General features: G+C 39.3%; 2 protein-coding genes across 2 annotated transcripts; both read right to left on the bottom strand.

Annotated features, from left to right (window-relative positions):
• Positions 1–301: 301 nt before the first annotated feature.
• Positions 302–10308, bottom strand: HRG (histidine rich glycoprotein; the record flags this gene model as incomplete). Its single annotated transcript, XM_080624002.1, has 7 exons — positions 302–1321; positions 2001–2087; positions 3566–3682; positions 5361–5527; positions 6059–6146; positions 7184–7291; positions 10114–10308. 7 exons carry the CDS (start codon positions 10306–10308, stop codon positions 302–304), a joined length of 1782 nt encoding a protein of 593 aa, XP_080480128.1.
• Positions 10309–19833: 9525 nt separating this feature from the next.
• Positions 19834–27310, bottom strand: FETUB (fetuin B; the record flags this gene model as incomplete). Its single annotated transcript, XM_080623304.1, is given in 6 exon segments — positions 19834–20695; positions 21231–21318; positions 22293–22389; positions 22391–22401; positions 27089–27115; positions 27119–27310. Coding segments are annotated over 6 exon segments (612 nt in total). The 3' UTR covers positions 19834–20498.
• Between the last annotated feature and the right edge of the window lie 356 nt (positions 27311–27666).

Genomic DNA, 27666 nt, shown 5'->3' with positions numbered 1-27666 from the left:
TTACATAGTAGTTTTGACTATTAGGAAATTCTCTTTTTTGTTAGAACTAAAGGAACATTGTTTGCTGGGGAGATTTGTACCCATTCACATTATCTGAGGGACTCAGAATTTATAGCCTTTCAGTTACAGTGGAGTCTGAGATAGGTGGGATCAAGAGGCAGGTTGGAATACCTAAGCATTAGTTTTTGTGCTGCTTCTTAGAAATTGTATACTTTTCCCCCTTCTCCACATGGTGTTTTCATTCACTGTGCAGCTGTCATTGGCCCTGCAACTCTCAAGCCAGGAACATCTCTCTCTGAGGTCATGTAGATTTTTCTGCCATGGAGCTATGTGGAAATAAAGGCAAAATTTTTGGAAGAACAAGTTTGGGCATTCCTGGGCATAACTTTGATTGTGTAAGTTGATCTAGAAAACTAGATGCTTCTGGCATCTCCTTGAGACTTGAGCCAGTGAAGGGAATACCTTCACCAGAATGAGGGTTGCTTTGGAATAGATTAAGAAGATTAAGAAAGTTTGCAGTGGGAGGTGTGAGAGAATCCTGCTGATTTAGAACTGGAATGAGATAGAGAGCTTCTGTTATTTGGAATGGATTATACTTTCCTGACATGTTTGTCTTGTTGCAGTGATGTCTATAACGGTGATCATGGAAATGAGGAGGGTGATGTGGTCCATGATGGGGAGGAGGAAGATGGTGGTGATGTGGTCCATGAGGTGGGGGAGGACAGTGTGGTCCATGATGGGGAGGAGGAGGATGGTGGTGATGTGGTGCATGGGGGGGGGGAGGACAGTGTGGTCCATGATGGGGAGGAGGATGATGGTGATGTGGTGCATGAGGGGGGGGAGGACAGTGTGGTCCATGATGGGGAGGAGGATGGTGGTGATGTGGTCCATGAGGAGGGGGAGGACAGTGTGGTCCATGATGGGGACCAAGAGGAGGAGGATGTGGTGCATCATCAGAAGGAGGAGCAGAAGGGGAATGTTGTGATTCTTCTTGGGGAGGAGGATGTGGTCCATCATGGTGAGGAGGAGGGGGATGATGTGGTCCACCATGGGGAGGAGGTGGAGGACAGTAGTGTGGGGGGGGAAGGTGGTGATGTGGTCCATCATGGGGGGGAGGAGGAGCAGGTTCTTCATGGCTGTCTTGATGTTCTTCATTGAAACTATGGTCATGCTCAGGGTCTTCGGGTCTGGACTGAGAAGAGAGTGGACATCTATGCCTGTGATGATGTCTGTGATGATGTCTGTGGCCAAAATGATGATGGGGATGTCTGTGTGGTTGTCCCAGATCTGAATATCTGCATCTTTTCCCATAGCCATGCTTCTGTTTGTAAAAACACCAGGGGAGGAAGTATTAAGATGTTAATAGGACGGAAGAAAACAGTGAGAAAGAGACAGAAGTGAGAGGCAGTAGGTTTGCATTTATGGATCTGGTGATCTGTAAGAAAAAAAAAAAAACAAACAAAAACCACAAAAACCCCCACAAAACCCCCAAACCAAACTCTGCATTTTTTCAGGATAGAAGAGAAGGAGTAGATGATAAAATGCTAAATTACTGAAAATCGTCTGGAAATACTACACCATAACAAAATGAAATGAGCAAAATGAGCAAAATTTGTGATGTATCAAAACAAAATAAACCCCCCATTGGAGTAGCTGTTGTAATATAAACTGAAGTGCCAAGTATGGTAAAGAGCATCTCCTCTCGCTTTCTAAAATTCCTCTGAACTCATTTGCCAATCTCTATTCACTTTAACTAAGGAGTATGATTGGACTAGGAGGAGACGCCCTTGGAAGGAGTAGTAGGGATAGCTCAATTCTAATTCATTCACTGATCGACCTAGCAGTCAAAAGCCAGCCTGTCCTGACATGCTGAATCACACCCAGGCAATAATAAAGGGACATAAACAGTCGTTCCAATCATCTGTCAGTCTGGACTAACAGATGATTATGTAGCCTGCATGAGGATATAACCAGAGACATTTCAGTAAGTGAATACATACCCAGGGATGGTAGATTTCACAGCTTATATCTGTTCCATCAGGTTCATCTGAACCACTGATAATTCTTGCCTTGCAGAATCCCACATGCTAAGCAAAAGAAAAAGTCAAAAAACAATGCACATCTGGGTTCTTGCGATAGAGTTAATAGAAGCTACTGAAAGTTTAACATTTTGAAAGTTAGGCTAGTTCCTTCAATACCTAAGTATGTTTATGTAACTTGGCTAGATCCTGAGCTTTCTGACCGGTGATACTTGTCAGTGATTAATCATGATTAAAATATATGCCATTTTTTAGTAGTCTTTACTGTGAAGACCACTTTGCCATGGGCATGTAGAGGGCTACTACACTCCAACTTCTCTTTTGGTGTCTGTAAGTAATTGATCAACTACTGATGTCTCTAAAATGAGTACCCCATGGGTGACTGATCTTTTTTTTTTTTTTTTTTACTTTTTTTTTTCCTGTCTTTGCTTGTCAAATATCTGCTCAGACTGGCTGCTCTGAAGTTTTGCTCAAAGTCCTCAAAACCAGACACTGCATAGCTATGCTGCTTCAGACAAAGCTCAAGGTAGAGCTTTCACTCATATGTATTTTTGAGAAGTGATTTTTCATAATCTTTTAGTGTTACTTCCCACAGCATTCTGTTTGCTGTGACTTTCACCTGCTCTCCAGTCATTGTGTGTGGAATTGCTCATGTGAAAGCTCACAGAACTCAAGTAAAGTGTTCTGTGTATGTTCTCTATGTTCTCTATTGCAGATGCTTTGTCTTGATATATGCTTGGGCCATTAGTAGCCAGTTGTGATCAATGGTCATAAATATTAACAGCAGTTTACACACATACACCAGTGGTGGCAGCATTGAGAACAGAATTCAAAAACTAGCCACCTATCTGGCTTGTCCTTGATTCTAGTGAGCTTCTGTCTCTGCTACCTGTCCATTCACAACCCTTCCCAGTCATCTGGAATATAAAAAGCCAGAGCAGAAAATGGATGTAGATAAAATAAAAGTTCTACATGTTTTATTTTTCCATATGTTTATTTGATTCCTTCAATTTAATCTCTGAAATTTATTCTTGCCTAGTTATTTCTTTGGTGTAGACTATTATTGCAATGGGAAGGTGGGTGAAGAGAGTACTTTGCAGGTAAGCTTGAATTATTCCACTATCCATTCCCCTGCAGCAGAGGGGAAAAAAAAAAGTAACCCTGGGCTCACTGGGATGACAACACATGCATTTTTCTCAAGATCTATGATTTGTGTTAGTGTAAAAGTTTGTATGAATGATTTACTAGGGAATGGCCACAATTCAAATATGAAAGCCAGATATAAACTGAAAAGCTCACCTCTAGGCCTGTAATATACCAGACTCCAGCTACATTTAAATTCGAGAATTCAGACTGGTTCCTTATAGAATAAAAAGGAGCAGATGTAAAATTAGCATCTGGACATGGACATGCTGGATTTTTAGTTTTGAGTTGGGGTGCATGCTTATAAGAAATACTTGGAAATATTGTGGGAAGATCTTCCTGGTGACACCAATTTTATCAATTTTCGTTCTATGACTACTTACAGTGTGCCAGTCATCAAGAAAATCACATTCCAATGCCTGATCTGTTTGTCGTGCAGATTTGGAACAGTTAGTCTCTTTTATGGAAAATCCTAAAATGTGACCTTCACGAGAGCCAATCTGAAACCAAGAGGTCAAACAAGAAGTGGTAAGTAGGTGTATTTAAAGTTCTGTAATTTTAAAAGCAACCATACTGCACATCATTGTCAAAATCCCATCTATCTCATGCTTTCATTACCTATGCTGTTCAAATGTTCATATATATACTGTAAGGAAAATAGATTATATATTTTCTATCTTACTTTCTGCACACCTTTATGAGTTCCAGGAATGGTTGCTTTATTTCTTTGTCTAGTATGTGTATGTATTAAGACCTGTTACTTTTACAGTCTGTGTTTTTAGAAAGTAGCATCCTTAGAGTCTTCTCCCCAAATTGAACTGCTGCTCCTCTGAAAGTACAGAGATCTATTGGATGACAGCCACCCCTCTCCAGTGATGGGAATGTGTAGTACTACAGTGCTGATGTCATTTTGGGATAAAATTTTTCCAGTTACAGTGAGATAGTTGCTTTCTCTGTTGTCAGTGGCATTATTCATAGAGAAGGCATTGTTCCATAAAAACATAAGAGAAAGCCTTTGTGATCCTAGTAAAATCCATAAAAAGGTGTTTCATTTTAATTTCCAACTGTAGTAGTACTTTATTTTAAGTCTGTGTGAAAGGTGTCCATAGCATATGTGTGCACACAAGTTTCATTAGCTTAAGTAAATTGGTTAAAAGTGGATGCACATACTTTATGGTATATGTTTTATCGTAATTAATAGTTTCTAAGTGTTATGGAGTCTATTGAAATCCACTGGTGCAATCTAAATTGTTGCTATAGCTAAAGGCAGCAAAATGTGAAGGCAAAGCCTTTAGGGAGAAATCCATGAATCAGGCAAACTGAAAACAGCCACTTGCTAAATGGGAATAGGGATACACTGCACGGGACTGCAGTGTAGAACACTGTAGTGTTTCTGAGCAATATTAAAAGCTGCAGGGAGGTGGGGTTGGCATGCTATAATTTTGGCAGTTTCCGAGAGCAACATGTATTATGCGAAGGGCCATGGGACCTCATTACTGAGGTGTCCTGAACTGACATGTGTTGGCAGATGACCTTGTGCTGTTTAAGTGAAGGTCTCCAGTATCTAGCAACAAGAAATTGTGATGATGTGAGAGTTATACTTCAAATCACCCAAAGGATAAGTCTTTGTGGTGACATCACTCAAAGATGGAGGAGTGATTTACTAGAGCCAGCAGTTCTTCAAGGGGTACAGCACAGATGCATACCCCCTGTCATTCAGAGCTCTGCTTTGCTCTGCAGCAGAGATTCAAAATGCTAAACATGCTAAGAGTAGAAAATTATCTGATTTTGGTTGACAGAATGTGTGACTGTGATAATACAATGACTGTACATCTTGAAGAACTCTGTTCAGTAGTAAATACACCCTTTTATGTTATGATATGATAGGTAAATAGGCATTCAAAATAAAAACAGGTACACAAAGAAGGCTCTGACATTTTGGTTGCCATCTCACTGCCATAGTTTTTAGCAGATGAAGTCCTTTTGCTTTCACATGCCTGAAAGTTAATAACAAATCTTTGCAGAAATAGGACCTTCAATTTTAAGCAGATGGTTTACGCTGAATGGTGACAAGCAATAGTTATGATCCTAGAAAGTTTTGAGTTCTGGTCCCATGGCTTTGAGCTCCTCATAAAATTTTGTCATTTATAAGTAATTTTAGGAGAAAATGCCACTTACCATCTTTAAAATCTTTTCAACTTTGTCCACACCAAAGTAGTTTGTGTGGTTACTCTCATTGTTGAATTTCTCCAGGGCCTTTGCAGCAATATTTTTATGTTGCTCAGTGACTTCTAAGACTTCAACTTTCACAGGACAATCTTTGCACTCTAATAAATCTGGCGGAACTGTGAAAACAGAGAATTTACTAATATTGCAATGGATATTAATACTCTTGGGAGCATGCATATGCCTTTAATGTGAACTCATAATGAGAAACTGAAACGCAAACATTTCCTTGGAAGTATGATACCTATGCCTCACTCCTCAAATATGAGTTTGTCCTATAATGTGGAAAAAATACAAACTTGTGGAAATGAATATTCTTATAAATCTTTTAGCTCCACCTTAGAATCTTACTGCCCCAAATAGGCATCCTTTCTAAGTTTAGGTTTGTCCTGATACTCATTTTCATGCTATGGTGGACTGGAATGGTGACATCATCTGACATTAATAAAGTCTGCTTTAGAAGACCAGGGTAACCTTAATTCTATTACTAATTCTTAACATTCCATTTGAATTATCTAAAATATGAATGAATTGCAAGCAGATGAATGAATCTGCTATATGGTTACCATATACTAGTAATGCGCAGACTTGTAATTTGGTACTAGGGCTGGTTTGAGGCATGCATTGGCTTACAACAGTGATTATTTTACCTGGACTTAATGTACAATTGAATCCATATAGTTGAGGTTTCTTCAGCAGATGGTTTGTATGCATGATAATCTTACACTGCCCAAAGTCCTGAGAAGAAAAAAGGATATGTGATTATGATGATATTTTCTCCAAATTTAATTGGATGTAGGTGATCATAGAAATTATGCCTCCTTTTAATGTACAGTACTTCTAAGAATAATCAATGTGGTCATTAATGGAATGTTTTGTCTGGTACCTCCCAAAATTTGTGGTCAGATAAAATGGGATATCGCTCTACAAGAGCCTTTATTTTAATTCTCATTTTGCATGACTGAGTAGACAATGAAAAACTAAACCAGCCTTCTCAGTCATTCTAATACTTACAGTAATATAATACTAGCTAACAGGGGATGTTAGGATGACAGAGATACTCAAGGTTACATAAATCTCTATCAAAAAATAGATGGACCTTTTCTTCCATTCCTTTTCCCCAACTTAATAAAAAGAATAAATTGCTCTTCTAACTTCTCTCCATTCCTCTCCTCTCTTCTCCTCTCCTCTTCTCTCCTCTGCTCTGCTCTCTCTATTCTCCTCATGGCCTTCCTGTTTTGTCCTGTGTGGTAGTTCCACCACTCTTCTATTTAAATAAACTTTTGTTTAGTTCTCATCCCAGACTGCTTCAGTGGACTGCAACAATAAAGGATAAGTATTGCTACATATCGTATGTGTAATGACACTACCAGTATTTCATATTGTCATACAACAAATGCTATGACAGGAAACTGACAAAATGTAACTGGTGTTTCTGGCTAATGTACTAGGAATATGCTTAAAAAATAATTTCTAATGCCCTTTAGTTGTCAGCAAATTATTCTTTAAACATCAGTACTGCTACCAGCAGTGGAATGCTGAGTATATCTTCTCTGAGACAAATAAATAAAGCTGCACTTATTTGAGGAATCAACCCTTTTCCAAACCTTTAGCTTACGTTCAACAAGTCTAGAATTCAATAGATTTTATTTTATAGTGAGCCATATTAAAGCCTAGTCTTAGAGATTTTGTGACACAGAAATTTCTGGGCAGTTAGTTGAAGATCAAGTTAATGCGTTATTGACATATGAGTCTGCCTGGCGGCTGTTACTTGCCATGGAATATGTGTCACTGTATTCACAGGATGCCCAGTGTCTTCTGGATAATACAGGGCATTCAGTTTCCAGCACATCCAAAGTTAAGTAGAGGAAAGATGAATTTCCCTGGAAGAGAATTGCAGGTAAAAATGAGTTTGTATGTAAGAAGTTTGGTCTGAAAGAAACTTCTTTGAAGTAGGTATGTTTAATCTTTAATGTAGCTTACCCAGTTCTCTATTAAGGTTTATCTGAGCTGACAAGCCTAGAAAGGGTTTAGGCTGGAAGGGAACTTTGGAGATCATCTTGTCCAGCCACTTGCTCATGGCAAAGCTAGCTCCAAAGTTAGATTCAGATGAGTTTGGTGTATCACCAAGGCAGATGTTCCACGACCTCTCTAAGCTATTCCAGTTTCCATGGAAAAACTTAACCACTTTCTCCATGATTTATTTTTTGGCTTTACATCTAGTGAGAATTTCTCTTACTGCAACTTACAACTGTTATCTTTTTGTTGAGAACCTGTGAGAAGAATGTGTTGTTATCCTGTCATCCATCAAGTAGGGAAAATGCCAGTGTTAAAAAGTTGCCATTATGTCTTTCTGATTTTCACATAGAACATATTGGTCTATTAGGAAATCAGTTGCCTAGGCAGCCAATTCTATAGCTACATCCATCTCAAATGACTTTTGTGATCAGATACTCTTTCAGAACTCTGCTTCCTGCTCAAGTTATTCAAGGAGCAGTGCAACAAAGCTGGTTATTGTTTGTAATGTAAAAGTGTCCTGGTTTTGGCTGGGATGGAGTTAATTTTCTTCCTAGTAGGTGATACAGTTCCATGTTTTGGCTTTACTGTGAGAATAAGGTTAGTAACACACCTATGTTTTGGTTGTTGCTAGGTAGCTCTTACCCTGATCAAGAACTTTGCAGTCTCTCATGTTCTGTCAGTGAGGAGATGTGCATGAAGGTGGGAGGGAGCAGAGACAGGACACCTGACCCAAACTTGCCAAAGGGATATTCCATACCACAGATCATTATGCTCAGTGTAGAAACTGGGGCAGTTGGCTGGGAGCCAGTGATCACTGTTCGGGGACTGGCTGGGCATCAGTCAGCAGGTGGTGAATGATTGTATTGTGCATCACTTGTGTTTCCTGAATTCTGAATTTTATTACTCCTTTTCTCTTTTTCCTATTATTATTATTGTTGTTGTTAGGATTTTTCCAATTTTTAAATCAATTAAATTCAATTATTAAACTGTTCTTTTCCCAACCCACGGGTTTTACTTTCTTCCTGTTCTCCTCGGAACCCGCTTGGAATCACCTGGGGGTGGGAGATGAGCAAGTGGCTGCATGGTACTTAGCTGCTGTCTGGGGTTAAACCATGACCGTCTTTTTTGGTGCCCAACATGGGACACGAAATATTGAGATTACAACAGATCTTACCAGAGAGTGTTAAAACAAATTCGTTGTAAGCATTCATGGTATTGGTGTAATAGTCATTGGTCACAAAAAATGTTCATTCATTCACCCTTTAATAGCCCCATATGGCCAGTGTGACAGTCTAATGGAGAGCGGACACTAGCAGTAGACTATCATAGCCTGAATGAAGCCACACTGCCGCTGAGTGCTGCCATGTCAGACATTCTAGAACTGAGAAGGTGCAGAGACCTTACAGGGAGAATTCTTTAGCAGTAGGATAGACAGAAGGGTCTTTGCTGTTCTTGTAGCTCTGTATGATAGATGAAGCTGTGATCCTGGATCGCAATGACAGCAGAATTCATTAAGGGTGTAAAGCAGACCATAAGCATGGTAGTCTAGTGGTTATACAATTCACCTGGAAATGTGAATCCTAAGCTCTGATCCCTATTCCAAATTACGGTTCTATGGTTTGTGGAGTTAATAATTGATTGAAACGTAGAAACACTGGGATTTTTCTTTTTAGAAATAACTATGATTCTACTCATCCATCCCATGAATTTTGCATGTCTTACTGTCCAGTGGCTCCCCTTCACAGGGGTGGCACACACATAGCTGCATGGCAGCAGCGTTCATCCAGAATGGGAGACTTAAGGCCTTAATCTTTTAATGCTGAAGATTAAGAAGCCTGACTGCTCCCTAGATGAGTTCTTTAACTACCTGGCTATTGTGTAAAACCCAATAGTATCACTTGCCACATCCTTGGAATCTGGGCTTTGGGTCCTGACCTTTTTCTTGTCCTAACAGGCAGTTTTAAGCATTTCCATCAAACACTGGCTGTTTTTTCAGTTGACATACTGAGATGTGCAATGCATTTCTTAAACAGTGGCTGTGTGCCTGGATTCTAGTTTCATAGGCAAGCAGCTAAAAGGTAGTCAGGTGCATTAGTATATCTGCATGTCCTTGGTCTCTTTTATCTAATAGTTAAAGAAATTTTGTATTCTGTTGCTTTTTCTGCTATTGATTTGTTTTGGCATTTAGGCAATCATTGACAAAGGTTTATGTATTCTCTCTAGGAAATAGAAATAGGAAGGAAACAGGAAATGACTGAAGCAGATTCTCTATCCAGCCCTTCCCCTGTTCTGCAGAGTGGCATTTTCATCTCCCAGAATTAAGATGATAACAAAATACCAGTCTTGAGGGTAGGTTGATCTAATTAATATTAGACATTCACAGATTAAAGAAACCCTTCAAATATAAATTTTGAACACAAAAGAAACCTGACAACAGGCAGGACAGAATAATTTTCAGTGTTGTATAAAGCTGTTTGGAGCCAAGAGAATAAGGCATTGTTCAAGATCAAGCTTATGTACAATAAACCATGCACAAATGAATACTGAGACAACGTAAATCAGAACTGATTCCTTGAATTACATCAACATTCCTCTGTTAAAAGCAATAAACATAAGCTTTTAAAGAGCTGGGTCATTATTTGAAAATCACAGTCTTGTGTAAATCAGCTTTTAAATTGATACTTACTATATATAGTTCATGTGCATCAGTAACACGGAATAACCCAAAAACATAGCCACTTCTGCGATGTCTGTTGACCAAATCCAGGGCCACTCCTGCATCTGTTTCAACGGTGTTACAGTCTGCGGGTGTAACTGTTTTGTTTTGGGCATTAGAGCACTGCAGTAGTATTAGGAAAAAAGCTGAAGCTAGAAGCATCATTTTGTTTGTGGCATCAGATCTCATCTGCCTGTGCTCTAATAAAGTCAGTAGTCTGCTTTTAAAATTAGAGTAGCTCACCAAAGTTGTAAGTGAATGCTAGAAGGGCATGATTTTATATGAATTTGAGTGTTGTGTCAGAGGGTCATTACCTTGACCCTGGATTAACATTTAGAAACATCGAGTAAATGATTAGATAGTGATTTAGCAGATTTTGAGGAAAGTAGGCCTTATAAGGCCCATCAAAGGGACTATGTTTTTGATTCTTTAGCAGACATTGTGCAATAGTGTTTTACTATGAAAAATATGTAGCTTCTAACAGTGTGCTGCTGAGCCTGAAATTAGGAAGGTCCAGTTTATGTATGCATGTATTACGCAATCTTGGTTTTCTGTTTATTGTAAAAACAGTTGAACTGAAAATATGGTGAAATATTTGTGGTCAAATGATGGCTATATCCATATCCCTGATTTTACAGATCCTTACCTAGCAGAGAAGTAGTGAAAGGGAAACAAGATGATCACTCAGATCTGGAAGGGGTTGTAGCTTAAAGTGCATTTGCATGCTGGTGATCTGTAGCTGCTATGTGAGTACCTGCTACTCTTCCGGCTTGAGAAAATTTAGAACAGCTTTGCATCATTTCAGACCAGTGTACAGAATGAGAGTGACTGGCTTTTAATACTGACGTAATCTAGGCATGGCATGAACTGACATAAAGCTGCCTTTGCATTCTCAGTCTGAGCAGTTTTGTGTGCTTTTTGGCTGTAGTAGCCTTCATAGAGTTCTTTAGAGAAGTGATGGTAACTTTTTTAATTAATTAAAATAATTCAGTACATACTAAGATACATCCCTTTCACAGGATACACCAATATCCTTTGCTAAGCAGAATAGAGATATTATATCATTGTATTCAAAATATTTATTCAGAATACTTAAAGCCATTCTTAAAAGGCAGTAATTGCTTGTCAAAGAGTGGAATAGAATCATAGAATAGTTAGGGTTGGAAAGGACCTTAAGATCATCTAGTTCCAACCCCTCTGCCATGGGCAGGGACACCTCCCACTAAACCATGCTACCCAAGTCTCTGTCCAACCTGGCCTTGAACACTGCCAAGGATGGAGCATTCACAACTTCCCTGGGCAACCCATTCCACTGCCTCACCACCCTTATAGTAAAGAATTTCCTCCTTATATCCAATCTAAACTTCCCCTGTTTAAGTTTTAACCCATTACCCCTTGTCCTATCACTACAGTCCCTAATGAATAGTCCATCCCCAGCATCTCTATAGCCCCCCCTCAGATACTGGAAGGCTGCTATGAGGTCTCCACGCAACCTTCTCTTCTCCAGGCTGAACAGCCCCAACTTTCTCAGCCTATCTTCATACGGGAGGTGCTCCAGTCCCCTGATCATCCTCATGGCCCTCCTCTGGACTTGTTCCAACAGTTCCATGTCCTTTTCATGCTGAGGACACCTGCACACAGTACTCCAAGTGAGGTCTCATGAGAGCAGAGTAGAGGGGCAGGATCACCTCCTTCGACCTGCTGGTCACGCTCCTTTTGATGCAGCCCAGGATACGGTTGGCTTTCTGGGCTGCGAGCACACACTGAAGCCGGCTCATGTTCATTTTCTCATCGACCAACACCCCCAAGTCCTTCTCCGCAGGGCTGCTCTGAATCTCTTCTTTGCCCAACCTGTAGCTGTGCCTGGGATTGCTCTGACCCAGGTGTAGGACCTTGCACTTGGTATGGTTAAACTTCATAAGGTTGGCATCAGCCCACCTCACAAGCATGTCGAGGTCCCTCTGGATGGCATCCCTTCCCTCCGGCGTATCAACTGAACCACACAGCTTGGTGCCATTGGCAAACTTGCTGAGGGTGCACTCAATCCCACTGTCCATGTCACAGACAAAGATGTTGAACAAGACCGGTCCCAATACCGATCCCTGAGGAACACCACTCGTTATCGGTCTCCAGCCGGATATTGAGCCATTGACCACAACTCTTTGCGTGCAGCCATCCAGCCAGTTCTTTATCCACCGAGTGGTCCACCCATCAAATTGATGTCTCTCCAATTTAGAGACAAGGATGTCATGTGGGACAGTGTCGAACGCTTTGCACAAGTCCAGGTAGATGACATCAACTGCTCTGCCCCTCTCCATCAGTTCCATAGCCCAATCATAGAAGGCCACCAAATTGGTCAGGCAGGGTTTCCCCTTAGTGAAGCCATGCTGGCTGTCACCAACCACCTCCTTGTTTTTCATGTGCCTTAGCATGCCTTCCAGGAGAATCTGCTCCAAGATTTTGCCAGGCACAGAGGTGAGACTGACTGGTCTGTAATTCCCCGGGTCATCCATTTTCCCCTTCTTGAAAATGGGGGTTATATTTCCCTTCTTCCAGTTGTCGGGAACTTCACCTGACTGCCACGATTTTTCAGTTGCTGAGGTGAAGTTTGAATTTTGAAGTTTTGAATTTTGAATTGCTGAGATGATTAGCTCAAGAGAGGACGCCTTCAACACCTGAGCAAGGTGGAATATAAAATTCAAACTCTGAATAAGAAAATGCAAAGATTGTGTGAGTCCAAATTTACAAGGACAGTTTCAGATGAGAAATTTTCAGATCCTGGTTGGTGTGAAGGTTTGGATCAGCTTCTCATAGAAAAAGGTGCCAGCTATATAATTGACTTGGGTTTATATGTCTGGAGGGGTTTTTATACTTATCTTTGTGAGAAACATTGGGAAATACAGTGGGTAGTCATCCTTAACCCGTACCTCATTTCATTAATCCTTGTTAAAAAAAACCCAGCTGATGTATGTCTGGTGTCTAAGAAACCACATTTTTAATTAGCAGAGCTGATGCAGTGGCTTTCTTCTATAGTTACTTCAGGACACGCTTAACAGTTCTCAGGAAGTAGATAGGCTAAATGGAGAATCTTACCATATTAGAACCAGAGATACTCAAAACTAGTGTGAGTCAGTTTAAAATGGATTAAAATAGTCCCCACACAAAGGGTAGAGAACTTCTGTAACTTGTTGATGCACAGATACAGAGGCAGACAGTATCAGCATTGTCAGAATGTCTTAGAAAAGTTCATAGTTAGCAGGTCCTTAAGTGGATGTTGGGAGGACTAAGCAGATAAGTGCTCTTTAAAATCCCTTGAACAACTATTCCAGGAAAAATACCAGAGGAATGGTTTGCAGAAAGGGGGCAGGTCATATATTTCTCTTAACCACAACTGTCTTTCCACTTTGAGAGATGAATACTAGGCTGGGTGAACCACTGTTCTGGTGCAGTAGGGCATTTCTTTTGTATATGTTTTTATAATGTTTCATTATAATTCAGAATTTCTTCTGGAAGATTAAAAAAAAAAAGGTGAAATAAATGTTGTGTAAATAATCAAAGACATTTGAAATACATCCCATCAGTTAAATGTAATATTCGCCTCATTGCTGTGTTCCAAGTTGCACACCCATTCATTACTTGCAATACCGTTTAATTTTTTCAAATGGGCAGTCATATTGAAGAAAGGCATCAGATTAGGTAATTTAGAACATCATTCCCATAGTCATCTATTGTTTGCAGATTGTTCTTTTTTTCTCCTTTTGTTCTGTGCTGTTCATTGTGACACTGATCATTTTCCTGACAGTGGCTTATGTATTTTTTGTGTATGAAATAGAAACAATATGAATAAACAGTAGAAAATGTACAATTCCTGCAAAATTGACTGCAGAAGTAAAAGTAAGATTCTGTTCCCTCTGTAAAGAGTTTTGTCCGTAATTTCTTCGGAAAAGAAAGATTGGACTCTATTATTGAAATACAGCATGGACAAGCACTCCAGGCAGTCAGAGCAGTTAATTAAGTATTGGTCATAGCCGTGTTAGTGTAATGTATTTCTCATCCAGTTTGATATCTTTTTTAATACCTATTTTGTTTTTATATTTATCACTTGCAAGGTTTGTTGCTTTAATGAACTTATTTCTATAAACAGGTTGCTGGCAGGAATAGGAATATTTATCCAAACATGGCATTTCTCTTGACTAGCTTATCAAAAGCTTGTTTATCTTCATGATTTTTACCAAGACTTGACTTGCAACAGTAAGAGGTGGTTCCCATTCAAACTTCAAGCAGTTAGTAAGAAACATCCATTCGAAACCTCCCTCTAGAAATCTGGGAAAACACACAAAAAAGAGGTTTATCCTCACTTGGAAAACAGTGTGCCAGATGCTTAATAAATAGGAATTTAATCTAGGGGGGAAAGAAAAAGAAAGCTGACAAATAAAGGAGATAATATGCAATAACCAATTACTCCTTTCCTAAAGTATAGCCACAAGTATTTACAGATATCTCTGATTTCCTGGGAGGAAACTGTTACTCTAGCTGACTGTTCTCTGCCTTCTGCAGTAGTGTTTCACTCATAGGCTGGGGTTATCAAATCACACAGCTCAATCGGTTATGCAGGTGGCAAGACCTTATCCGTCTTGTAGCCTGTGCTGCTCTGCAGTTGCTGTTATTTCTGCTGCTAAGCAAGAGTAGAGCTAACAAAGACACATGTGGCTCCAGTCACTTATAGGTGAAATCCTGGCTAGCATGTCTTAACTTTTTTTCAGTCTGTGATGCCTCATAGCTTCAGACCAGGATGGCCTGATTTTACACCCTGATCATAGAGCTTCCCCTCCCACAACTTATTTTTCTTTACCAGTCACCATTTTTTTAATGAAATTTTTAAAAGTTTCATCACCTTGTCTATCAAATTTTGTTCAAAGAAACCTTAAGTTCAAAAGCTATTTGGAGACCAACTGTCAAGTGAGCAGGTTGACAATGAAGTCTCGTTGCTTAGGAGGCCTCAAGAAATACAGGGAATAAAAAAGGTGTCAGTATTCCTTGTCTTGTCCTCAGTGTCATTGGCTGCAAACTGCTTTCTAGAAAAAAACACCTCAATTTTAAGATGATGTCCCTAAGGATATGCTACAAAACTGACCTGCTTGTCAGTCTTGAGAGGCTGGGGGAAAAGGTGAGGTTAATTAAGAAGTTAATGTTAAGGTTGGTGTCAGAGGAAGTTCCAAGGGGTTTTACTTTTTCAGGGCTTGAGGCATTATACTGTTTGTAATATTTAAGCTTTAATTCATGCTTATAAGTTGTAGTAGATTAACATAAGGGAAGTATTTGCAACCGTTGTGATCGTATAGTATTTATGATTACATCTGGTTGGTGGAGGTCTTTAAAATATACCTTTGAAATCAAAATAATATATCGGTTGATGGGAAACTCAACATGAGCCTGCAGTGTGCACTCACAGCCCAGAAAGCCAATCGGTATGCTGGGCTGTGTCAAAAGGAGCTTGGCCAGCAGGTTAAGGGAGGTGATCTTCCCCTCTACTCCACTCTCATGAGACCCCACCTGGAGTACTGTGTCTAGCTCTGGGGCCCCCAACACAGGAAGAACGTGGAGCTGTTTGAGCGAGTTCAGAGGAGGACTACAAAACAGATCAGAGGGCTGGAGCACCTCTCCTGTGAAGACATGCTGAGAGAGCTGTGGTTGTTCAGCCTGGAGAATGCTCCAGGGAGACCTTAGAGCAGCCAGTTCTTAAAGGGAATGACAAGAAAGCTGGAGAGGGACTTTTTACGAGGGCATGTAGTGACAGGACAAGGGGGAATGGCATTAAATGAAAGAGGGGATATTCAGATTAGATATTAGGAAGAAATTCTTCACTGTGAGGGTGGTGAGACACTGGAACAGGTTGCCCTGACAAGTTGTGCCTAGCAGTGTTCAAGGCCAGGTTGAACGTGGCTTTGAGCAATCTGGTCTAGTGGAAGGTGTCCCTGTCCATGGCAAGGGGTTTGGAACTGGATGGTTTTAAGGTCCTTTTCAACCCAAACCATTCTTTGATTCTGATATATATGTATATTCTGAATACAGCTGTTTAACATTTGTAGTCTCTCAGATGTGGAAGAAAATGTTTAACCATGAAATGTGTTCAATGGGCAGGTTCTGAAGTCATAAATAGAATTCATAATTAACTTATTTTGAAAAAATCTTGATTTTTAAGCCCATCTTGAGAACTTTGACATCTGGGTCTTGCTTTTTAAAAACTTTTTGATTGACCAAGGATAAGTGTAAGAGAATCATAGAATGAGAGTCAGATAGCTGAAAATTCAGGTAGCTAAAAATCTAAAAAAATGCACAGCCAATGCGTGCATAAATAAGCCAGCATATCTTATTCTGTACCCTTTGAATGTTATTGGCCTTCTTTTTTTTTTCATTTACAATGCTTCACCTATATTCAGAAATAAAGGCTTGGTAGTACCTGGTAAGAACATCAACAGCCCCAGAGGTCACTGACCATTAGTTATCTGTGCCTGAATAAAAAACATTGTCCCTGTGAAACTGGAATGTTTGCTCAGATAAACATCAGACCAGATTTTAGGGGACATTGCCCAGACAGCAAGTTAATAATGGGTTATTTAGTATTATAAAATCAATAACTGTTGACTGTGAAACAAAATTGAAAAATTAGTTGGGAATTATCTTCCAAAATCCTCCTGCTTCTCATCTCCAGTGACGGGATGGATGGCTTCTCTATGTTACTGTCCTGTTCTCTACTGGACAAGGAGAAACAGCACTTCAAGCACAAACAGGGAGTTCACAGTCCTAGCAGAAGAAGAGACCATTTGGGGTGTGACTGAAGATAGGTGTAGGGTGTTACTGCCAGCTGTTTTGCTCAGTTTGCACTTTGCGCCTAAATCTCAGATCAGTGCTAGAAAAGGAATTGAGTCAAATGTCATTTTTGAGCCTGGTCTATGGAATAGGCTAACCAATATCCAAATTAAATGCTCAAAACTTTGGATCCAGACATTCAGATGTTCTTTTTAACTCCCTATTTATCTTCACATCAACTCCACTACATATATCTTCACTTGTTGCTGTGGCTGTTCAATTTACTATCGTAAGCAGCTGTAGTCAAGAAAGAGAACTAACCAAAATGGGGTATTCTTGGCTGTGGCTAGTAGTTGATGTAGTGGATTTCTTTCCCAGTACTCCTTTTGGTGAAGAATCTGGTTACATATATTTATATAAATCTCAGTAGTGCCATTAAAGTGATAGAGCCACAGTGAGATAAGAATCAACATGCAAACAATTAATACAATAGACTGCTTTATAAAACAGCTGAAGTGAGAAGTATGGTGGTTAACTGAAGAGAGGGGCAGAAAAAGCATTTTGAAAATCGAAATAGGCTGCTGCCTCAATGCTCTTGTCCTCTGACTCCCTAAAGCCAATAGTGAGTGCTCTGTGTAAGGGCATGGGATGATGTCTGCTACCCCTGATTTTGGTATGTGGCAAATCAGCAGTGCCTGTGCAGGGAGGAACACGCTGGTCATGCTAGGCAAAACTGAGCTGGCAAAGGCGAAACTTCCCAAGGGAAAACAAGATGCTGCAATTTGATGATTTAATAAAAAGGGGAATGCTGACACAGCCAACAGCTCATACTGTGGTAAGAATTAGATAGAATTTTGAATTTCATGATTTTTTGAGAACTACCTGATTTTGAATTGTTTTTTACTCTGAAATGAATGAAATGAAAATATCTTGAAATTTCTCATTATGTTGAATTGAAGTGGAATTATTTTTACCTCTGTTGTGTTTCACATATCACTTTTTGGCTTTTTTTAATCTCGGATGCAATTAAATTACTCTTTTATGTAAAATTTATGTTTTTTAGAGCTTTTCAAACTGAAAAAAAACCAAACATATTTGTTGTGAACATAACTCCATACAATATTTCAATATTAGTTTGTATCCACTCAAAATAAAATAATACTTTTATTTATATTTTATTTATAACAATAAAATAATCCATTTTAAGCAAATTGCACAAAGCCAGAATACTCCAACAAGCCCATATTCTTTTCCTGAAAGACTCTTTGTATGGAGAAATTGTCCAGCATCCTGAGGGGTGATTCAGCAGCATAAAATCTTCAGAAACAATAATATTTTATTGATTTTGTTTTGAACAAATGATTTTACATATCTGGCGGCAACTAAAGAAAGGCTCTCTGGCCTCATACAAGCTGCATAATTACACAAATATCAGTGTACTCCTGGCCACAAATGACATTTCTTTCCCATGTTCACTCTTTTTCTTCTTCTTGTCTTCTCATTTATTTATATTTGTTATTGTCAGTACAGTTGCTATGTCTTGCTTTAGTGAAATTTATTTTTCTTAGCTACAGGCTGTAGAGTGTCCCTGTGGTTTTTATTATAAAGCAGTTGAGATGACCTACCTCAAGAAAAAATTAGGCTGATTTTGTGAACCATCATTTTTCCTGCACAGCAGGGTTAGTAAAGTATAAGAATATGGATAGCCTGGGCTTGATTCTACACCAGTAAGAATTGTATGCAGAGGTTTCACACGTGGGTAGCCTTTTCCACTGTCTTTAAGTGAAGTTATAAAGCCTTAGGGAAAAATAATCTTTCTTGAGATCTTCCACAGGAAATAAAAAAAAAAAAAAAAATGGGCTAAGCTCATTGCATTGCAATTAAGAAGTTAACCCATAAAATGACAAAAACCCACTAGCTTTTAATGCTAAACAGTGTTGAAGTTCTCTTCTCCTGTTTATACAGAGTCACACCCATTATACCTGGTATGACTCTGTGAGGGCCCTGAGAGCATCCCTTCTTCTGGAGGCTTGGCCACCAGGGCTCAGGGCCAACTCAGCAATAGTGTGTCTAAGGCTGTTCCCCTTTCCCTTGGTGACCTTGGGGACACGGTCCCAGGCAATGCTGTGGGGAGGCCACACCCAGAGCCAACCCAGCCCCACTTCCCACACGAGCTGCTAAGCTGAGACTAGTGTTTTAGCCGCTGCCTGTGCTATACAGCTCCTGCTGCATTGCGGCTGTGCCTGTGCCTCCCCATGCATATTATTGATCCAGATTCAGTCCTGCAGCCTGTCTTTCTGGGCAGACCCTTGTCTCATCACCGTGGACTTGTTTGAAGACCACTGGGCTGTGTCTGATCCTGACAATAAGTCACTAACTCATATTTCTGGTTTGACCTCAGGCTTGCCTCATTGCCTGTGAACTTACATGGTGACCTGGCCTCTTCCCATAACCTGTCTACCATCCCTGGGTCTGCCCTGCTTGCCTTGCTTAGGTTCCATGGTACAGGCTCCTGCCCTGCCAGCCTGGTTATCATGCTCAGTTCCATCTCACTATCTCTTTGGGAGTAGCAGTCCCACACTGTGCTGTGACAGAGTTTTTTTTCTGATGCCTTTGGGCTGTCTGATCCCTGCAAGTTCTTTTACTTTCCTTGGTTAACTTTAATTCATGATCTTACTGAGAAGAGAAATTTGAGAATTAAAAGCCGAATACTTTTGTTGGAAAAAGCACCAGTTAAATTTCTTTTTCTAATTTATTCTTGTGCTTTCTTAAATCTGAGAATCCCAAAGATGAAGACTATAATAAGCAATTTATTTATTTAAAGATGTTACACAAATTGAAAGACCATGTTGGCAATGTGACTATTATTTTGTTGCAGGTAGTTGAGGTGATTGAATGCTGGCTAGACTTTGGTAGGCTTTTGAGGCAACAAAGGCTGGAGGAAGGAATTTATCTTCCTTGCTTCTCCTGGGCATGAGTCTGATAGAGAAACTTCTTCAGGAAAAGGGAGAATAATAATTTTTACTTCTTAGTAACTTATGGTTTTGCTACAGTTGAAATGAGTTTGGATTTAGTAGTAAGTCAGCATCCACATAGAACTACATATCCAAAGACCCACATCAGTGCCTTGTTGATAATTTCTGGCTCTTTTAATGACCAGGATCACTTTTTGTATTTCTGAAACTCAAGTGCGTAAAGGATGGAAAATAGGAGCCATTAGATATTGTAGTAATATCTGTTTGAGACAGAGTGAAAACCGCTTTGCTATCTATATATAATGAATTTTAGAGAGACCAAATATTACTGTGGTAACAAACAGGAGTTACCCAGTAGATCGGTTAGACTCTCTGTTAGTCTAAAATTGGTTTTAAACTATTTTTTTTTTTTTTTTTGCAATAAATGTAGTCTTGAATCAATGCAGATCCTCATTTCCCAGGGGAATTCTGCATAGAAATATTCTCTGTTCAATACAGATACAAACTCTAAGCAATCTGTAAGACATAATTCGTATGAAATATAACAGTTGGATCCATATTTCTTGAGGGCTAAAACAAATCAGATGAATCTTGGCTTACCTGCATTGAAGCTCTTGTGACACTGAGGACAGAGAAATAATGAGTTTGTTCACTCTTTACATTGAACTTGGCAAGGCTTTGAACAGCAGCTTCCAAATATTTGGGTTCAGTTGGATTGTCATCAACTGGCCAGTCAGGACATATTGTCCAAATATATCTGGGTGGAACTTTGTATTCAAACAAAACAATGTCATTAGAGAAAGCATAACCATTAGAGCATATTGTTAGTGTAGGTCTCTGTAAATGCATCTATGCCCCCAACTCTACCCACCTGTCCTACAGTCCCCTAGAGTAACAATATATGGTTTGATTCACTCAACAATTTTAAATCTTCATGAATTTGCAGACTCATAGAAATATTGCAGTGGAGGCAGAGACACTGCAAGAAAAAAGCTCAACCTACTGGCAGTGGGCTTGCTGTTTGTACTTGCCTTTTACAAACCCATAAAAATGCTTTTTGGACCAGAAGGTAAAACCCTATATAGAGGCTCTGCTGAGTTTCCCAGAGATGAAAACAGTTATTGGCTGTTTTGAGCTGCAGGTCCACACTGGCCCTATGATCTCTGACTTGTGAAAATTGGGGCAGCTGAAAGCTAATAGAGACATGGTAATGCCATAATTGCAATTAAAATTTATAGTAATGCTGTATAGCAAAGAGTGTTTTACCAGTCCTCTTTTAAAGTGTGTTAAATAAAGACATACCTGGTTGTAAAATGCACTTGTAAGTATTCAGATGAGCAAAATTTCTTGCCTGATTAATGTAAATAATTGCTTTGCATTGACCATAAACCTAAAACAATATAAACATTGAGAAACAATACTGCACTCTTTGTGCACACACCTGGACAGTGAGTGATTAATTTTCTCCTCGCAGTCATGATATTCTTGTCAAGGAAAAAGTTGTGTTAATACACCTGTAGTGCTAGCAAAGCACATTTTTAAGTATCCCATGCAAAAATAAAAGGCCAGATCTTCCACTGGTGTAATTCTGAGCTAAATGATTCTATGATTCTATTTCTTGACTTCTCAGAAGACATATTGGCCATTTATGCTTTGGACCCTTTTCCTGCTGAAAGCTCTGTAAGTAGAAGTGAGCAGAAGAGCAGAAGTTTAAAAATGAAAACTGATTGACCTAAGAAGCAGCCCAGGACAATTTAATCATAACTTTTTTTTTTATTTCTCACCTGAAGCTTCTTTCTTGTCATTCTTAATTATATAAGGATTTGGTTGGGTTTTTTTTTTCACTTGTTCAGAATCTTTTTGGTCACCCATAGCAACACTCTTAGATCACTTTCTGTCTTTGCAGCTTATCTTGCTGAACTTTCTTTTTCCAACTCTTTCGTTGCAATTTTTGCAAAGTTGTCAGAATAAAAGTGGAATTAAACTAAACAAAAAATCACATTGTATAAAAGTCAGTTTCCTTTATTCCCTTCTTGACAGGCTGTCTTTAAAATAAACTTCTACAGAGTTGCTATAAAAGTAAACTATTTATTCTAAATAGTGTCCTAGCATGGCTATTTGGTTATGTCTGCTTATTAGCTCTGGTCAAAAACTTTCTTTTAATTTTCATTTTTAAAAATGAAATTTACCAGTCTTGAAACTGATTAGAAAATACAGAGGGAAACTGTGGACCTTAAAAATGGAGTTTGATTTCTTCTAAACTCTGCTGCCTACTAAAAATCCATGTGTAGGGGTTTTGCTGTCATCAGCAGTACTTGAGTAACTCATCATACCTGAGATTAAATAAGAAAATAAAATCCTTACAGTTGTATGATCAAATCTGGCCATACAGTTTTTCCACAACTTTTTGCTGAGTACATGGCATTCGGTATCTACTACATCCAAGATGAGATAGAAGACAACCAGTGATCTCCTGAAAACAAAAAAACAAAAGGTAATATCCCGGATTTGATAGAACAAAGTAGGGACACGTAAAAGGGAGAGATGGAAAAACACAAAACACACAGGTGTGACACATAGATATTATGAAAACTGAAAGTTCTGTGGGACAAATTTCTCAAGAGTGGCCATGTTAGGAATAGCCAGAGGTTCAGGCCATGTTAGAAAAGGCTTGGACCTGCATTTAGCTGGCTTTAATTAAAGAAAAGCCCTTTGGAGTAATTTTTATCTTTCTGATTCTGGTACCAACCAGAACCCAAGAATAAGGATTAAACATGGTGATGTTTCCAACATCAACTGCATTTTATGATTAGATTTGAAAGGCAGGTTATTTTGCCTTCAATAAGAATGAGGTGAGAAATACCACAAATAAAAACAAAAACAAAAACAAAAACAACCAAACAAAAAACCCCCAACCAAACAAAAAACCAACCAACCAACCAAAACCACAAACAGCTGATGTGGATCATTCTCAGTAGGCATTAGAAACAAAAATATCTTATTATCTTATTTCTTAGAGTAGTGTCTTCTTCAAGTATGTATGCTTTGCACTTGCCATAAAGAGGAAATGAGTGCATTGATGCAGATAACTTAAATATTCTCTCAGATATCAGAAAGTCCCGTGAGAGACCTTGCATGTCTGTGACTTACCTAAAGCTTCAGTCCAATGCTTGAATTGTGAGCCTGTGCTTTAGTCCAAACCCCCTTTATTCAGTTCATTGCGGCACAGGCGCACAAAGCAGTTAAGGGCTCAGCTTTTGGGCAAACATATTTCCATGTGAGAGGAACAGGGAAAGATTAAAAGAACAGCTCTATGTATCTAGTGAGTACATCATGTGGTACAGAAAGACAAGGTGCTGCATGGTGCAGCTCCTGGTTCTGCTTAAACTGTAGATGTGGGTAAGTATCTTTCCAGGATATTTATCAAGGATACAGCTTAGTAGGATTATGTTTTGTTTTCTGTAGTGGAAAACAGGAAAGAGAGCTGCTGTCATTTATCCATCTTAAAGAACTTGGATGTGAGTGTTAGCTGCATAGTTAGACTGAGATTATGTCTTTGCTGAAGAGAGAGAAACCCCGAAAATGAATGAGAACAGTATTCATTCATTCCTAGTTGATTTCACTGGTTTATGGAGAAAATGCTCTATAGGGCAAGAGTCTTAATGGAAGTCTGGGGCTAGTATCTCTACAATTTTGACTTTAGGTTTGATTTCTGTTCAACCGTGACTAAAGACTAGTGGAAGAGGCATCTGAAGGCTGGAGTACTGATGGGTTTTTGGTTTTTATATTGCTTGGAAAAACACTAACAGATGTCCATTCTTGAGTTCTGAGGAGACCAAAGTGATAAAAACTATTCTGGTCACAGTATAGAGATCTCTTGAAAGAGAGTGGGATGGTGATTCCATGTAAGCTCTACCATATATACTTGTAAATGTAATACTAAATCTTTTAAATATGAAAGAGCGAAAGAAATTAAAAATATAAAGAATAAGTAAATTGTTAGCTTTGTCTCTAAGTTATATTCTCACATATGCAACTTATAATGTTTTATATTATTTTTTGTATTTTCATATCATCTTTTTTCCCTATGTGTTCTATGAAGTAATCTGGTAATGTCTTTCACTTAGCTCTCAGGTTTGCCTACACTAATCCTGAGGTTTAATTATCTGTGTTGTTTGGAAGGTTGTGAAAAGATCAAAAGCTGTTTTGGCAAAGAGTGAAGCCGAGGTGCGCAGCTCTGTGTACAGTCACATGACAATATCCCCACACCCGGCTGCATAGATCTTTCTGTGGAAAGAGCTAGTCATAATCTTCTGTTTATGTACAAGGTACCTAAATACCGTGATAATATGTCTCCTTACTATGCCCTAATATAGGTTAAATCAGTAAACAGAAAGTAAAACTGGTGAAAGACTAATTGCCATTTTGCTGAAAATGTGGCGTGTTTTTGAGTAGTGCAGCATTTGGGTTCAAACTTACACAGGGGAAGTTTAGATTAGATATAAGGAGGAAGTTCTTTACTGTGAGGGTGGTGAGGAACTGGAACAAGTTGCCCAAGGAAATTGTGAATGCTCCATCCCTGGCAGCGTTCAAGGCCAGGTTGGACAGAGCCTTGTATTACATGGTTTAGTGTGTGGTGTCACTGCCCGTGGTCCTTTCCAACCCTAACTATTCTATGATTCTATGGTTCTGTGATTTAGTACAAGCCTGTAACTTTAAGTATATCCTCTAGGAGGAAAAAACCATCATTAAGACTATCCTGCATGAAGAAGTAATAACCAAGAAAAATGTGTATATTTAAGGAGTCACAAAGTTGGGACTGATGACCTGAGCTTTCAAGCTGGTTGCTCAGGTATTCTGGTGGCAAAAGCACACACACATCTCATTAAAGAAATGTTCTTAGAGTCAAATGTTTGAGGTAAATGAGTTTACTCAGCTGAATCATGAAGACTGATTGTAAAGCTCAGTGATCTTGGGAATTTTAAATGCAAGCAGGGTGGACCAAATTTCCTGTTGCCTGTGGCTCTCTTTTATAATACTAGCTCTAATACGCAGATGTGGTTATTATAAATTCCACGTATATTTTTGTCTACTTGCTTCTGTATGTATCATCCTCCACTGGGGAAAGGATAATTTGGGGTTTATTCAGAGCTCAGCAGATCACTGAAGGTTTCATCATCCTTCTTTTAATTTTCATTAAAAGACCATTATGCAAAGGCCTTTTGATATCTGCTTAGTATTGAATAAAACCTTCTGTCTTTTCTGCATTGCCAAAAGATCCCTTCCTCAGCAGTGCTGATGCTAGGATTGCCACTGGAATGCATGCTGGGGAGCCTGGGAGTCAGAAGAGATGCGACAGCAGTGCAGCATCACCTTTGTGGCAGGGTGACCTGGTGCAAGGGAAAGAAATGAAATATTTTGACATATTTTGTAATTTTGATTAAGTGCCTGTCAGTGAAACTAATCATAAGTATCTTGTATGAAAGAAAGGCTCTGTCCTACTTGGATATAAGTTAATAGCAAATGTCTCATTAGTTTCAATTAGAGCAAAACTGAACTGTAGGTTGTTTAGGGCAGATTTGAATTTGAAGTAACTTTGAAAATGTTTTTATCCTAAGTGTCGGTAAAAAAAAATGGGAGGAAGGACCATTAAATGATGAAATGAAAGAGACCTCTCCATTTTTTTTTGAGTGAAGTAGAAGGTTGCAGAAGGTTGTTACTGTCCATGAACATCCTTGTCATAGCTGACTGCTTCATATGTACTCAGTTCCAGCAGCAGCAAAAATGTGATAAAGGGCTTAGATTGTCTACTTGTCTTGAAATAAATTATTTATAGGATAAGCATAATAAATAATAAAAAAAGAAGTAAATTAAATTCCTAAATTAACAAAGAGCTAAGCATGCCCTAAGGCAATAATTTAAGCATCTGGAGAATTAAGTGACAGATCAAATCACAAACAAGGACCAAAATTCTCCTGTGCTGAGATATTCTTAGCACAGGTGAAGGTAGAAGCATGGATATGAATTAAGTGATTTACAGCATGTCTGCTCCCAGCATGCTGCACTTTAGGGTGGGCATAGGGGTGCTCTAGTTATTGTCAGTAAGAAAAAGCCCCAGGATGGGGGTCTAAGTACCAAACTCCGTGACTGATGATGTGGGTTCTGGGCCAGCTCAGAGGCATCCCATGTGCAAAAATTCTCAAGAGACCTGATCCAGTTGCTTAGTGGACACATTCTGTCACCTGAGCAAAGCAGTGTAGAGAACACAGTGTAAAGCAAAGTGCACATCTGTAATTGTGAGATCTCAGATTGCTGGAGGCCACAGCATGTCTGCAAAAACTATGTCCTTGTGAGAGCAGCAGGTAGTGTCAAATTCTTGCCAGTACAGGTCTTTAAACATCTGGCAATGAGCCTGATTTTCTTTAAAGGTTCAGAATTCAGCCTTTCAGGTTAAGATTTTGGAAGTGAGTAAGCCATGGCAGGGAATGTTAGTACATGCTTCCACTATACCTTACGTGTTGTGGGCCTTGTGCACTCATTTCAGGTTGTCCCTGGCTAGTGCCAGTAGATTCAGGTATTGTTACAAAAAATAGCAATAAATTAAGCGCACATAGAGGAATAAGATACTTGAGGATATGAGACTGATATTCCATAGATATTTCCAGTGTAATTTTTGTACTTGAAATGGTTTCAGACTTCTTCTGGAGAATGAGTCATCATTTGGAGGTCTGTGAAGGAATTCCCTGGTCCCAAGCTGGGTGTGTTTACACCTGTTAGTGCTTACATCTTTTGTGCAGAACGTACAATGACTTAATAGCCTTTGCACTCCCAACTGCTCAAGGCAGTGGGAGGAAGGTGTAAAATGAAATTAAATCAGAGTAGTGGTGTTTCATAGCAATTTTGAACTGATGCCTGGAGCTTTCCAAGCGGCAGGCAGCAGAGAATCGTGACTGAGATTCGCTCTTAATTGCTCACAGTGGTGATGAAACTGTTCCTAGTCATCTGTGCGTAAAGCTGACATGGCCTCTGAAGTCCTCTGAATGTAACTTTACATTTGCCTCTTGAAATATTTCTTAGTTCAAATAGATATTGCTAAGGAATAGTGATAGGCACAGTGCTCTTAATGGGAGAAACTGATACAGAACAAGCAGGCAACTTACCTGAGGATGTTCTTGGACACTGAAAATTCAGTACAGGCTGAGTATGTAGCCCTCATTTCTGTCAGCATTGATCTGGCAAAGAGCTAGATCTGCAGCCTTCTCTGCAGCAGTGTCATCACAGGTGAGGGAAAGCAATGCAGCTTGTGCATCTCTGGCAGGAAGAGAGGCAGCCCAGGAGCAAAGCGCCTGTATGCCAAAGAGCACTGAACCCAGTAAAACCATTCTGCGCAGTAAACCAGTGCAGCAGATTAGAATGGTAAGTCAGTATGGAGAAGCTGAGACTTGCATGAAATACCATATTTTTGTAATGGAGCTGTGTCTCTTTTTAAACTTGTGTCCTCTTCTTATTGCATGCTGACCATCACCTTTAAACCTACAGCTGCAACTGCAAACAGTAAGTCAATAATTACAAGGTTTTACAAAAGTGTTGTTGGTCCCTCTGAGACCAGAAAGCACTTTCTCATTCTTTACATTTCTAATTCAAACTTCATTGGGCAGATTGTATAACTTTGACTTCATTGCAGTGGACAAGAATATACACACGAAACTGCTTTCCTAAGAAACCAGAATTGTTTAAA

This window comes from Psittacula echo (assembly GCF_963264785.1).
Source record: "Psittacula echo genome assembly, chromosome: 7".
NCBI lineage: Eukaryota > Metazoa > Chordata > Aves > Psittaciformes > Psittacidae > Psittacula > Psittacula echo.
This window is presented reverse-complemented; position numbering and strand designations above follow the sequence as displayed.